Genomic DNA, 14,891 nt, shown 5'->3' on the forward strand with positions numbered 1-14,891 from the left:
TAAGTAGGCTTTTTAGGTTTTTATGTTGGTAACGCAACGTAGCGCTCTATATGAAAATCACTGACTGTGCTGTGTGAAGTCTGTGGCTGGTTGGCATTGTTGCTTTATATGATAGTGGACAATGCACTATGGTCACGACCAGTAGCATGGCTACATAAAGGCAGGGCAAGTCAGGTATACTTCAGTGTATGTCAAATAGTACGAATCATTCAGATATGCCGAACGTTTGCTGTAAAGTCAGACTTGCCGATGTCTATCACCAATCTGAAAATATGACAAAAAAACCTCTATGATCATCTCTGCGATTGATCGGAGGGCTGATTTGTAGCTACAGGTAGCTAAATCAGATGAGGAAATTTTTTTCTAGAACAAGTTGTTAATGTATATGGAACCAACGGTTCAGGCAGCACACTTTCCTTTTTGGACTGTGTAAATGGCGATATCCATCGTAGTTAATGGTTAATTTTCTGCTGTACTCCCAGCAACATATGTTTGCCACGGCCAAATCCAAAAGAGCCCATTTTCGTGTTAACTTGTGCTTGTTTTCAACATTCAAAGACGTAAATCATATGTACCGATCACTACTATACCCTCAGGGAAAAGATGTGACATGAACGTTCTGTAATATAATCAAGGTATCGAACAGTTCATTATCTGATGATGTTACTTGAGGCATCGTATCAGTTATTAGAGGATATCACTGTTTTGACGACTTTTAATGCACATTTATATCAGTGGAGGAGTAAATTACTTTCGTTTATTAACTAATATAAATGAACTAATTTGTTTTCCTATATCAGGCATTTAATTTCAATCTTTACAGTAGTTATACTGAAATTAGAGAATAATAGGTAAGACACTGCAATGACAGGGATTGTCAAATTACTTACGTGAAATCTCAACTATAAACCTTTGTTGTGAAACGATAAACCGAAAATTAGCAGTTAAATTAATATTACGATTATGTTAATAGTTTTTAAATTTCAGTATTAGCCTTGTAGATCTTCCTCTTTTCCCAGTATTCTTAGCTGTTACAGTATCCTTAAATTTCCAATCCCCAGAACTCGCAGTACCAGAAAACATCCATCTTCTACACCTATAAATTCTTTTTGTATATGGCGCTATTATTATTGTCATTACAATTACTATTATCACTATTAGCGGCAGCAGCTACTGTAGCACAAGTACTGCCAGCATTAACTTTAAAAGTCCACAGTCGATATTTTTTACTCTCATAGTCACTTCAGACACTAAGATCCTTTTAATACACTTTGTCATATTAAAATTGTTATTTCTTAGGAAACTATGATGCAAAAATGGTATGGTATGTGTGAAACCCTGTTCCATGTGCGGGAAGGCCTGATGGTCTAATAAGATCAGGTTAAATGCATAAATAAAATACTATATTCAATCACTCCTAATTTTGGTGCTATGCGCCTCTGTACGAGTTAGTTCTCTGAGAGAGTATTCAGTGAGACCTCATGGTGGGTAGTTGTGGTGGGTAGTTGTTTGGTTCAGCTCACGCAGAGATAAAAGGAAATAATTGTTTGAACTGAACATATGAAAGCTTTGAAATGCAAAATGTTATAATTAATTATCCCTATATGATGGACCGCGTGATGAGGAATGCAATAAATTGGAGTGGAATGTTGTGTGTAGATATCCGTAGTGACAAAAGATACTTTTTAATTATGCTGTTCTTATTTGTGACAAATCCGTTTTTATGTTTAACAAACCTGTGTGGAATATGCTACATACTTTCCACTATAAAGTCAACATAGCATGTATGATACTATCATAAGGGAATAAGACATATAACAAGTTTCTTGAAGACAGAAGACGACAGTGTTAGCTGTTGAAATTAGTCATCAGGAATAAATAGCATTGACGCGATCGTGACTATTAAAAATTTCTTCACAGAAAGTACAGTTCGCTCTTTCCAATCTCTAATTGAATCATGACTTGTTAAAGTGGCTTAAGTCCAGTTTTGCCTTTTTTTCTTTAGTAAAGTATGTTGTCGGGATCTTGAACCCAAATACGTACGGTACTGTTAACAGGACTTTAATCCAATCAATCCTTGACCAAACACCAAGGTCTCAATCTTTTCATGTAGTGTCAGTGAGACTTAGGTACAGGACTTAATACTGGACTTGTCTGAATCAGTTACAAAAATGGTTCAAATGGCTCTGAGCACTATGGGACTTAACTTCTGAGGTCATCAGTCCCCTAGAACTTAGAACTACTTAAACGTAACTAACCTAAGGACATCACACACATCCATGTCCGTGCCAGGATTCGAACCTGATTCCGTAGCGGTCCCGCGGTTCCAGACTGTAGCGCCTAGAACCGCTCGGCCACCCCGGTCGGCTAATCAGTTACATTTAAGCCTTGTGACAATATGAAATTTAAGTACTCTACGGATGTGAAAGGACGTGCAGTGACTTTACCTTACAAACGCAGCTCTGTATGTCAAACATTTAAACTTCCACGGCCTAATAAAATGAATGGTGTAGCTTTTCCTAACACCTTAGCATATCCCGAAGGCAGTGTCCCCACTGAACCAAGAAAGTAGCGGACATTCAGCAAATAATGTCATATATTTCTCATGTTAACTGGAGCAACACGGCCGGAGCAGGTGACGTTAGTGAAGAAGACTGAAGAACTTTGTTAAATCAGTGTTTGTAAAATCACTGACTCAGTGCCAGGCTTAAGGACCACGGTTTATTTATTTATTTTTGTTATGTGTCTAATGCTCTTAAAGTATTAAATATTACTTCTGGAATAATTTCGGGCGCTGATAACCACGCAGTTGAGCGCCCCACAAACCAAAACATCTGGAATAATTTAGTCACCTGCAAAAATGAAGGAGAGAAACTGTTTTACATGAATTTAGCAGTCACTGTGGAAAATGTATTAAGCCACTATTCAGTTTAAGCAATAATGTTTTCAGGTGTATGATTTTATTCGAGAATAACAACCTCGAAAACCATACAAAATACTACACACATCAAAAAAATTTTGCATGACCTCAGTTCCGAGAGTTCCGGAACCTGTGCAGAAAATTAGGATCGAGATCAACATAAACATCATTTACGCCCTTTTTATTGCTCATGAAAACCACACATTGCATGTTGTACCACCATACAGTGAGACCTTCAGGCTGGTGGACCAGATTGCCGAACACACCAGTACCTCCAATACCAAGTAATACGTCCTCTTGCATTGATGCATGCCTGTATTCGTCTTGGCATACTATCCATAAGTTCATCAAGGCACTGTTGGTCCAAATCGTCCCTCTCCTCAAAGGCAATTCGGCGTAGGTCCCTCAGAGTGGCTGGTGGGTCACTTCGTCCATAAACAGCCCTTTTAAATCTATCCCCTGCTTATTCGATGGGGTTCATGTCTGGAGAACATGCTGGCCACTATAGTCGAGCGATGTCGTTATCCTGAAGGAAGTCATTCACAAGATGGGGGGGGAGGGAGGGGGGATGTGTCGCCCACGAAGTCGAATGTCTCCCCAATATGCTCCCGATGTGGTTGCACTATCGGTCGGAGGATGGCATTCACGTATCGTACAGCGTTAAGGCGCCTTCCGTGATCACCATCGGCGTGCATCGCTCGCACATAATGCCACCACAAAATAGCAGGGAACCTTCACCTTGCTGCACTCGCTGCACAATGTGTCTAAGACGTTCAGCCTGACCGGGTTGCCTCTAAACACGTCTCCGACGATTGTCTTTTCCGACGATTGTCTTTTCCGACGATTGTCTGGTTGAAGGCATATGCGACACTCAACGGTGAAGAGAACGTGATGTCAATACTGAACCTGATGCCAATCCTGAACCTGATGTCAATCCTGAGCGGTCCATTCGGCATGTTGTTGGGCCAATCTGTACCGCGCTGCGTGGTGTCTTGGTTGCAAAGATGGACCTAGCGATGGACGTCGGGAGTGAAGTTGCGTATCATGCAGCCTATTGCGCACAGTTTGAGTCGTAACACGACATCCTGTCTCTGCACGAAAAGGATTATCCAACATGGTGGCGTTGCTGTCAGGGTTCCTCCGAGCCATATTCCGTAGGTAGCGGTCATCCAATGCAGTAGTAGCCCTTGGGCGGCCTGAGCGAGGCATGCCATCGACAGTTCCTGTCTCTCTGTATCTCCTCCATGCCCGAAAAACATCGTTTTGGTTCACTGCGAGACGCCTGGAGACTCCCCTTGTTGAGAGCCCTTCCTGGCACAACGTAACAATGCGGACTTGATCAAACCGCGTTATTGACCGCCTAGGCATCGTTGAAATACAGACAACACGAGCTGTGTATCTCCTTCCTTGTAGAATGACTGGAACTGGTCGGCTGACGGAACCCCTTCGTCTTTAGGCGCTGCTCACGCATGGTTGTTTACATCTTTGGGCGGGTTTAGTGACATCGCTGAACAGTCAAAGTGACTGTGTCTGTGATACAACATCCACAGTCAACGTCTATCTTCAGGAGTTCTGGGAACCGGGATGATGCGAAACTTTTTTTGATGTGTGTATTTTTGGAATTTTTAACAAATGAATTGTTAAATGGACTTAAATCCATGCACTATAAAGACTTTTAATTACGTCAAAATTGCTTCTGAAATGAAAAGTGTTGTAATAAATATAGACATGAATAACTGTAGCAGCAGTTGAAGTAGTTTGAATTGAAGTCGCACAATTGAACCACATGGCAAAGTGTTTGTTTTAGTTTTTTCAAAATCAGAGTCGATGGACTTAAGTCCTTCGAAAAAATCATGATTCAGTTATGAGAATTTCAATTAAATCTGCTAACAAGTGTCAGACACTTAAGCGACTGTAGGTGTAAACCTCTGCCACGGTGCAGTTGACTCACCTCTTTGCCGCCGGGCGGAACACGCCCGAAGTCGGCGGGCGGCATCGCCCGCTGCTGCATCTGCATGCCGCCCGGAAAGTCGTAGGGCAGCGGCCGGGGTACGCCGACTGGCTGCGTGGGTGGCGGACCGCGGCCGCCGCCTGTCAGCTGCCGGCTGAGGGCCTGCGCCGTGTTCTGCATGTCCGACAGCAACTGCTGCATCGACGAAATCTGCTCCATGGTCCTGCAGCGACACGTCAGTCGAAAAGAGACCTTCGAAAAACCTATCAGTTGACAGTAATTAACTTAGTGGAATTCAGTGGAAGAGAAGAATGAGTTTAGCTTAGTTCTACGCACTTTTGAACGTCTAATGTACACTCATTTGCTTACTGAGCGACGTATTCGGGATATCGTTGTCAGAGCGAAATTCAGGAGTGATTATACACTACTGACCATTAAAATTGCTACACCAAGAAGAAATGCAGATGCTAAACGGGTATTCATTGGACAAATGCATTATACTAGAACTGACATGTGATTACATTTTCACGCAGTTTGGGTGCATAGATCCTGAGAAATCAGTACCCAGAACAACCACCTCTGGCCATAATTTTTTGATACGCCTGGGCTTGAGTCAAAAAGAGCTTGGATGGCGTGTACATGTACAGCTGGCCATGCAGCTTCAACACGATACCACAGTTCATCGAGAGTACTGACTGGCGTATTGTGACGAGCCAGTTGCTCGGCCACCATTGACCAGACGTTTTCAATTGGTGAGAGATCTGGAGAATGTGCTGGCCAGGGCAGCAGTCGAACATTTTCTGTATCCAGAAAGGCCCGTACAGGACCTGCAACTTGCGGTCGAGCATTATCCTGCTGAAATGTAGGGTTTCGCAGGGATCGAAAGAAGGGTAGATCCACGGGTCGTAACACATCTGAAATGTAACGTCCACTGTTCAAAGTGCCGTCAATGCGAACAAGAGGTGACCGAGACCTGTAACCAATGGCATCCCATACCATCACGCCAGGTGACACTCCCGTATGGCGATGACGAATACACACTTCCAATGTGCGTTCACCGCGATGTCGCCAAACACGGATGCGACCATCATGATGCTGTAAACAGAACCTGGATTCATCCGAAAAAATGACGTTTTGCCATTCGTGCACCCAGATTCGTCGTTGAGTACACCATCGCAGGCGCTCCTGTCTGTGATGCAGCGTCAAGGGTAACAGCAGCCATGGTCTCCGACCTGATAGTCCATGCTGTTGCAAACGTCGTCGACCTGTTCGTGCAGATGGATGTTGTCTTGCAAACGTTCCCATCTCTTGACTCAGGGATCGAGACGTGGCTGCACGATCCGTTACAGCAATGCGGATAAGATGCCTGTCATCTCGACTGCTAGTGATACGAGGCCGTTGGGATCCAGCACGTCGTTCCGTATTACCCTCCTGAACCCACCGGTTCCATATTCTGCTAACAGTCAATGGATCTCGACCAACGCGAGCAGCAAGGTCGCGATACGATAAATCGCAATCGCGACAGGATACTATCCGACCTTTATCAAAGTCGGAAACGTGATGGTAGACATTTCTTCTCCTTACACGAGGCATCACAATAACGTTTCACCAGGCAACGCCGGTCAACTGCTGTTTGTGTATGAGAAATCTGTTGGCAACTTTCCTCATGTCAGCACGTTGTAGGTGTCGTCACCGGCGCCAACCTTGTGTGAATGCTCTGAAAAGCTAATCATTTGCATATCACAGCATCTTCTTCCTGTCGGTTAAACATCACGTCTGTAGCACGTCATCTTCGTGGTGTAGCAATTTTAATGGCCAGTAATGTATAACGATTTAATTAATGCTTTATTCTCCAAAAAACTTCAGTACTTGTTTTGAACAGTTGAGACCTCTGATAGTGTTAAACGGGAAATATAGCAGGTGAATTGTTATCGAGAAGTCAGCCGAGTATATGGATAAACTGGGGCAACATTTTAAGAAGTATTGTACTTATCATCTTCTAATCATCTTAATGCAGCTCGAAGCTCCAGTAGAGATTTCTCTCCGTTTGATAATTAAACTTGGGTTTTTTAACTCCACCTTCTCCAAAACGCAATGAATTTTTTTTCTGTTTACTTAAAAATGTTTCGACATGTATGTTTCATGTTCTTTTAGTGTAGATTTTGTTTGTGTATAAATATACAAAGTTCATGGTTGTTTTTCAATTGTAGACGTAAAAACTATTTCATGTGCATTTTTTATTTTGTTCTGACTGCTCAAACTGATACAAAATTAAGCGTGAAAGCCCAGCTGAACAGATCGACTTGCTTTTATATCTTTCTATGGTTAGACAAAACGTCACCTGCAAAGAAGTCGGAAGAATTTGCTTAGAAAATTAGTATTTATGAATAATTTTCGGGGAGTAGTAGTGGCGTAAGTCTTGTGCTTCCCTTTTTCGTCCCGTATGGTTCATTTTTTGATAGCAATTACATACACTGTTTCTCACACCTACACTTCACTCTCACCTGCCATCACACAAGTAAATGAAATTTGGGAGAAGACTTTATGTTGCAGTACACATAGAAAGATGTTGTAGTTATTGTTGCTAGTTATTGTTGCTACTCACTTGTTCATCGTCTTTTTTGCTGTGTGGTGCTAATTCTGAATGTCTTCTGTAGTGCATCTGCAGTAGGAAAATTTCTTTGATTTGTGTGTGAGTGTGCTCGCGGGCCAGACAGAGAGAGAGAGGGGGAGAGAGAGGAGAGGGGAAGGGGCCGAGAAGCAAGTGTTTTTGGATAATCGAGGATGTTTATTACACTGTATATTCTTTGTCTTGGTATAGTTCATTATGTGTTGCATAGTGTTGTGTATTAATCCACAACTTTCTTTTCTTGTATTATTCTCTGTGTCTTTGTCTCACTGTCTTTCCCCTTCCCCCTGTTACCCATCTCCCCCCCCCTCCCCGCCCCCCCCCCCACACACACATAATCAAGTAAGTTCTGTAGCAGCAGAAATGGAGTCACTTAAAGTTTTCCTGGGAAAACAATCAGATTCCCGCTTATTGTTAATACGATATAACCACTTCCTTCACTTGTCAGTATGGACAGCAAACTAAAGCAACAAATGGTCATGCAATTTTTTGAATAAAACTAAAATACTGGTTAGTGTTTATAATGATTTCCGGAAAAACTTGGCGGTCTTCAAAATTCTGAAGCTGTAGAATAAAATAAATTAAACTCTGAACTGTTTCTCGATTTCTATAGCCTTTGATCTGATCAATCATTTTCTCATGGTCTGAAAATTATACAAATACGGGACACAAGAGATTCCTTGTAACTAGTTTAAATCGTAACTTTCTGGTAGACGATATGACTGTATTATCTCATGAAGGTTCAAAATACTTCTCAGGATTTAAGAAATCTAGTTATGGAGTTTCTCAGAATTCTGCTAGAGCCTTTTTTACTCTTAATTATTATTAATGGTTTGCCACAACACATTTCCGGAAGCATTGCAAGTGTTGTTCACAGACAGAATTTCATTAAAAGATACAATGAAGGTGACTTATTCGAGAAGGTCTGTCATAAAATGAGTTATAGTAGATGTTTTCGAGAAAGTTTTAAGGTGATAAGTGAGAAGAAAACTTTACGGGATAAGCTTTAGAGATATAAGAATAAATTCCAGAAGCAATATAAAGCTAGAATTAGGAGGCTGTAGCACTGAACAGACAGTTTACACAAACCAGTATTTTTTGCTTTCCGCAAACAAACATATTTTACACAAAGTTTCTAGAAGCGAAGGTAGATGTTTGTTCAGGATGGGAAAAACGTAATCAACTACTCGACGAAATGTTGCATAAACGTTCCTATGCTGTGGTCTTCAGTCCAAAGACTGGTTTGATGCTTCTCTTCATGCTAATTCATTCTGTGCAAGCCTTTTTATTTCTGCATAACTACTGGAATTACATACATCTCAACATGATTCCTCAGGATGCGTCCTATCAATAGATAGGACGCATCTATTAGTCATGCTGTGAAATAAACTGATATTTCCCCCAAATTGACACAGTTCCTCTTCGTCATTTATTTGATCTACAAAAGGTGTTCAAAAAGTTTTGCACAGTCGTCTCTAATTTTTTTTATTTTTTGCGGGAAGAGAATGTAATTTTTTGTGAACATACTTGGAACATTTAGATAAAAGTTGGTATATAAAAGTTATTTTCTTTTATTTACAGGTGAGCCATAATGGACCGTGAAGTAGATGTCAGGTTGCGACAACGGTCGGTGATGCAGTTCCTCTTCAAGACCTGCAATGACTGCCACATCAATTCACAGGAAGTTGCTCCCTGTTTATGGGGAGGACACAGTGGATTGCAGCAGTATCCAGCGGTGGGGTTGCAGAGTTTTAAAGAAGGTGATTTCTCTCTACTGGACAATCCACGATGCAGTAGACTATCGACGGCAGTGAGTGATGTGAATAGGGAGACCATTGATCAAATAATCCAAAATGACAGATGTGTGACGACACGACAGCTTGCTGAAACGACTCATTTGTCATTGGGTAGTGTGGTATCACTGGTACAGTCATTAGGGTACAGAAAAATCTGTGCATGTTGGGTGCCTAAATTATTGACAAGAGAAATGAAAAGGATGAGGAAGAATGTGTGCGAGGATCTCATGAAGACCTTTACTGAAGAGTGTAAACAGTGTTCTGACGGCATCATTCCCCAGGATGAAACATGGTTCTTTTTGTCCGAACCTGAGTGCGAAACCCAATCCATGGAGTGGCGTCACCCGGGTTCCCCTCGGAAGAACAAACCAGGACTTTCACGAACAGCAGGACGAAAGGTGATGACCTCCTGCTTCTGGGATCAGTGTGGTGTCATTTTCATTGACTTTTTGGAACCTGGCTCCGCAATTAACCGAGACCGTTACTGTTTATCACTGGACAAGTTGTGACGTGCCATCAAGACTCACAGACCACAGCTTCCAGGGTCAGCTCATCAGACTACACCATGTCAATGCCAAACCCCATACAGCCCTTATGACGCAGGAGAAAATCAGGGAAATGGGTTGGAAAATTGTTCCTCATTCTCCCTACAGTCCGGACTTAGCTCTCTGATTTTTACCTCTTTGGTCGTCTGAAGGCCCACCTGTGCGGTAAAACATTTGGTAGTGAGAAAGACCTTATTTCCTGTGTCAAGAGATGGCGTTAAAGTTAATCCCCAGAATTTTACCAAAGTGCATTTTCATCTCGGGAAGAACGTTGGGCCAGATGCGTCACAGCTGATGGAGGCTACATTGAGGAGGCTCAATGTATAGCTAAATGTTCTAAGTATGTTCACAAAAAACTTCATTCTCCTCCAGGAAAAAATAAAAAAATTAGAGACGACTGTGCAAAACTTTTTGAACACCCTTTGTACGCATTTAATGTTCAGCATTCTTTTGTAGCACCATATGTCAAAAACCCGTATTCTCGTCTATATCGTTCATCGTCACCGTTTCACTTCCATAAAAGGCTGCACGTCACACAGATACCTTCAGGAAAGACTTCTCGTTTTCAGAAAAGTTTTTCTAGCTATTGCCAATCTGTGTCTTATATCCCTGCTATTTCATCAATCATCACTTGTTTTGTTGTCCCAAAAGAAAAACTCATCAATTACTTACAGTGCCTCATTTCTTAGCCTGATTTTATTAGCCTTACCTGATTTAAGTCGACTGCATTTAATTACCCTCGCTTTACTTTTGATGATGTTCATCTTATCACTTTTGTTTGGCAGTATCCATTTCATTCAACTCATCTTCCAAGTTGTTTGTCGTCTCTGACAGAATTACAATATCGTCAGCAAAACATAGAAGTTTTATTTCTTTTCCATGAACTGCAATTCAAATTTTTCCTTGCTACTGATAGCTCAGTGTATAATTGAAATAACATACGAATGCTCATAGACTGCTGTAATGTCGAAATAGTACTATCTGCTTCTTACGTAATTGTGCAATACCTACTATGGTATGGTGTGCTGTTCTCGAGAAATGCACATTTTACAAAACAATCATTAAATATATTAATATAATGTAAGCACGTTAACAAACGATTATGACAGGTAGTGATCTCGGAGAAACCTGTTTGTATACCTAATAGCTGAGAAACTCCGCGTTCCCCAGGTCAGAATACCGCCATGGGTGACGGCATGAGACCATTCCTGGTATAAGACACATAGAGACATATATCTGATTAAGGATATTATGAATCTACATATACTGTGTAAGGTGGCAACGGCCTTGCACCTTACATGCGTCCATTTAACGTGACACTTTAGGTTTTGTTGCAGTAATACTCTATAAATTACGGCGTAGGAAATATATGTGACAACGCATTGCCACGCTGGCTAGGTAATACAGCGAGAATTCCGCGATTTTGTAATTATAAGATTTTGCAAGCGAGACAGAGCTCGGCCACCTCCCCGGCTAGCCGCCGAAGGCCACAGCCTAACGGCATGAATGGTGAACTGGGGAAGTTCTGTAATCCGTTTAGAGAGGCCACAGCGGCCGCCAGCCTCTGAGAGACGCACGGCTGCAGGTGTTCAAGTGTTTACCAAAACAGAGCAGTGGATAGCTGTGCTTGTTCTCGCCTATGTTCCACTAATTTTACGCCTCGAGTAACTCAAGTGGGGCAGGCAAGGAGTTCTGAATAACGAAACTTTCAATGCAAGAATCTGTGTTCGCTACGACGGGGAATCTTTCCGGGAAAATCTCGAGTGGACCCTCGGGAGAAAACTTCCAGTAAACGTGTTATTACCCACAGCTGTGGTTCTTCCCAGCCGGCGTGGGCGGAGTTTACTTGTGAAATTTTGTAGAAAGGGAAGGATTGTGGAAAAGAGTTCTATTCCCAGGCCATACATTGGTCGGCACTGGCAAACTGGGAATTTTGAGAGCTTCTAGTGATGTGATTCGCTCAGTAAAAGTTGAGGTGGGAAAACAAGAGGCGAAGAGCGATCTTGCTCGATTCTCGGTAGAGGTCTTCCGTTCTGTGCTCTCGTACTGAGAGAACGTTAGGCAAGTCGTCTCCCCTCTTGGTCTTTCGTTTTGAGCGGACGCTAGCCGCGCCAGTTCATTGTTGACAGAAACATTGTCGCAGTTAGAGAAGTTTACGGACAACAGTCTGGTGTTCAAATGCTGTAGGATAGTACTTTCCGAGACGCCACACGCCGACCGCACGGCTGCGCCGTCGCCGTCGAAGACTGCCGCTACAACAGGAATATTACGGTGAGCCGTTCCCGCTTCGGCCTGTGTTAGGAGTAACCTTAAATCGTTGGATCAACTGCAATTGCTGTTTCCACAGAGGTTTCACGATACTTTGGGGTTTAGTAGTTCTTCGTATTTTACGTTTGTGTCGATGTCAGTTGGTCAGCCAGTTTATAAGAGACCCCGTCTTGTACCGATTTTGTCACAGTTCACTGCCAGTGCCAGTTAGGAGGGTAATTTGTAAATTGTTGATTGTGTTTTATTCAGCATTGATCTGAAGGTTATAATAAAATTATTGTGATTCAGTAGAGCCTTTACTTTCAGCAGTTGATCCTGAACTTACCCTTATGCTTATTTTTTTATAATTGTGTATGTGTTTGATGTCATTGAACACCCTAAGTGTTCGTGATCGTTCATGTTCGGAAGGAAAATTAGGTGTGATTTATCGTCAACACTTCCACCGCAGATTAATTAGGGGTGACAGGGCCACATTTAAATCTAGCGTTATCCATTTTTGCGTACAGTTCCACTCCCAATTTCTCTGTAAGTTGTTTGTCACACGCAAAATCGGACAAGCAACTGTTACAACTGTTTGTAGGATAGTTTGGGGGTGGTGCGTGGCAGTGGGCGATTGCGATTGGCAAAAATCCGCGAAATATCGAGCAATAAATACTCTTAGATAAAGCTAAATAATAAATGACCATTAACTTTTCCGTATATATGAAATTGTTTTTATTGTTGCGTTCACGATGCATTGTAATGGCGGCAGAGTCCTCAACGTATTTAATCCATAATGTGGTGGGTGGAAGAGGGTGATTTTGGTTGGCAGATATCTCAATATAATGCGCGATGTGGAACACTTAGTTCTTTTAGAAAAAATCTATATTCTCTATGACTTCTGAACTTTACCCTGTTAGTGAATATACTCGCTTAGACAACCCTCGCCCTGTTCCATCCATACTGGCATTAACTTTACCTCACGCAGACATATTTAAATGCGGGTAACGCCACGGGGCCAGTGCTAGTTCAGTAATATTCTCTTACCATTTAAATTTTTAGTATTAAAAATTTAATATTTAAATGAAGCCGGAAAGGAAAAAAAATGGTTCAAATGGCTCTGAGCACTATGGGACTTAACTTCTAAGGTCATCAGTCCCCTAGAACTTAGAACTACTTAAACCTAACTAACCTAAGGACATCACACACATCCATGCCCGAGGCAGAATTCGAACCTGAGACCGTAGCGGTCGCGCGGGTCCAGACTGTAGCGCCTAGAACCGCTCGGTCACCGGAAAGGAAACGCGCGAATTTATAAAAAGGATTTTACTCACGAAGAACAAGCGAAATGTTTATCTGAAATCAATGTAGTGTACCGCTCGGTTATTCATTTGTTAAGAGTAGTTTTTGTTGTTGAGTTTATCCGGATCTTTTTCTTAGTGACTCTGTTGATCGTCGGTGAAGTTTGATTGACGGAGAAGAGATTAAAAACTGACGTGTTTGATCTTAAACGACGTTATTTACGTCTGAATCATCAAACTGCACAAGCATCGTATTATGTCGGACGAATGAAACAGTGAAAACATTTTCACATATACGGCAGAACTCGTAAGTCAGAGTATATAGTTTTCCTAAGGGTATTTATTGCTTCACATTTCGCGGAGTTTTGACCGCTACACTCACCCACTGCCAAGGACCGTGACCAAACTCCCTTACTAACAGCATGAGACCAAGGGCTATCTACCACCACAACGACTAGTGGCAGTGGATGGATATGTCTGTCAGTACGATCACACACAAGCCTTTTATGTATTGATTGTTCCGCCGGCTCTTAGTAGAATATTTTATACATTATGACTGAAACATAAGCAACACTGGTGTTATATCCTACAATATTTATTAACTGTTCCACGAACCAGTTTTCGGCCGTTACGCCATCATTAGGTACAAAGAAAAATATGTTGTGCAGCGAAATTTTGTTGCATCAAAGGTTTTAAACTAGTGCATCTACAGAGCATCTCCATTTCCAGAGATGAAAAAGTTAATGTTAGAATTAGGAATGAAACAAAAGACATTATTTCAGTGTAAATGCAATGTAAGATTATTGAACTAAGATAAAATATGTGACACAATAACTAATGAACTATAGAAAGATTCCAACAGTTGTACATAGAAAAAATAATTGAACAATAAACTTTGGTAACATATTCCAAAGATGTGGCTCAACAAAATAATCTTTTATTTAATAGGTCCCAAATTACTAACAGATAAGGTGTAATAGTGTTACTAAGCAGATCAGTGAAGCAGCTGTGATTATACCTGTACAAGGTAAAATTTTTTAACACAAAAAGAGAAATTATAGAAAAATGGGGCATGTGAGTAAGAGGAGTAATTTACAACATGGCGTGGACGGGATTGTGTAAGGGAACTGTGTCTGGCCCTCCAGTACTAAGCTTAGATTGATGGACATGTTTATTAATTTCCATTATTTCAATATAGTTCATATTCCTTCCTTTCTGGATGTGATGTAGTACTTCATGTTTCACCTCGAAATTATGACCTTCTTTAAGCAGGTAGTGTGCGAAGGTAGTGTCTCGGTTTCTAAGTTTCCAACTTTTGTGGTGCTCCTTCAAGCGGGTACATATTGCCCTGCCAGACGGACTTATATAGAATTTGCCACAATTACAAGTAATTTTATATATTCCATTCTTTTCCAAAGGTGGAGTGCTGTCTTATCACTAGGAAAAAAGTGTCTGACATTGTTGTCCACATAAAATGATGTTTTTACATTCGTGAATTTAAA

At 41.5% G+C, this 14,891-nt stretch overlaps 1 protein-coding gene across 1 annotated transcript in view; it reads right to left on the minus strand.

Annotated features, from left to right (window-relative positions):
• Positions 1 to 14,891, minus strand: part of LOC126162954 (translation initiation factor IF-2-like) — a 224,420-nt gene that overhangs the window by 23,656 nt on the left and 185,873 nt on the right. Inside the window, exon 4 of the mRNA XM_049919792.1 lies at positions 4,872 to 5,094. Coding sequence (XP_049775749.1) covers positions 4,872 to 5,094 — 223 coding nt within the window. The remainder of the gene's footprint in view (positions 1 to 4,871; positions 5,095 to 14,891) is intronic.

This window comes from Schistocerca cancellata, chromosome 1, assembly GCF_023864275.1.
Source record: "Schistocerca cancellata isolate TAMUIC-IGC-003103 chromosome 1, iqSchCanc2.1, whole genome shotgun sequence".
Lineage (NCBI taxonomy): Eukaryota > Metazoa > Arthropoda > Insecta > Orthoptera > Acrididae > Schistocerca > Schistocerca cancellata.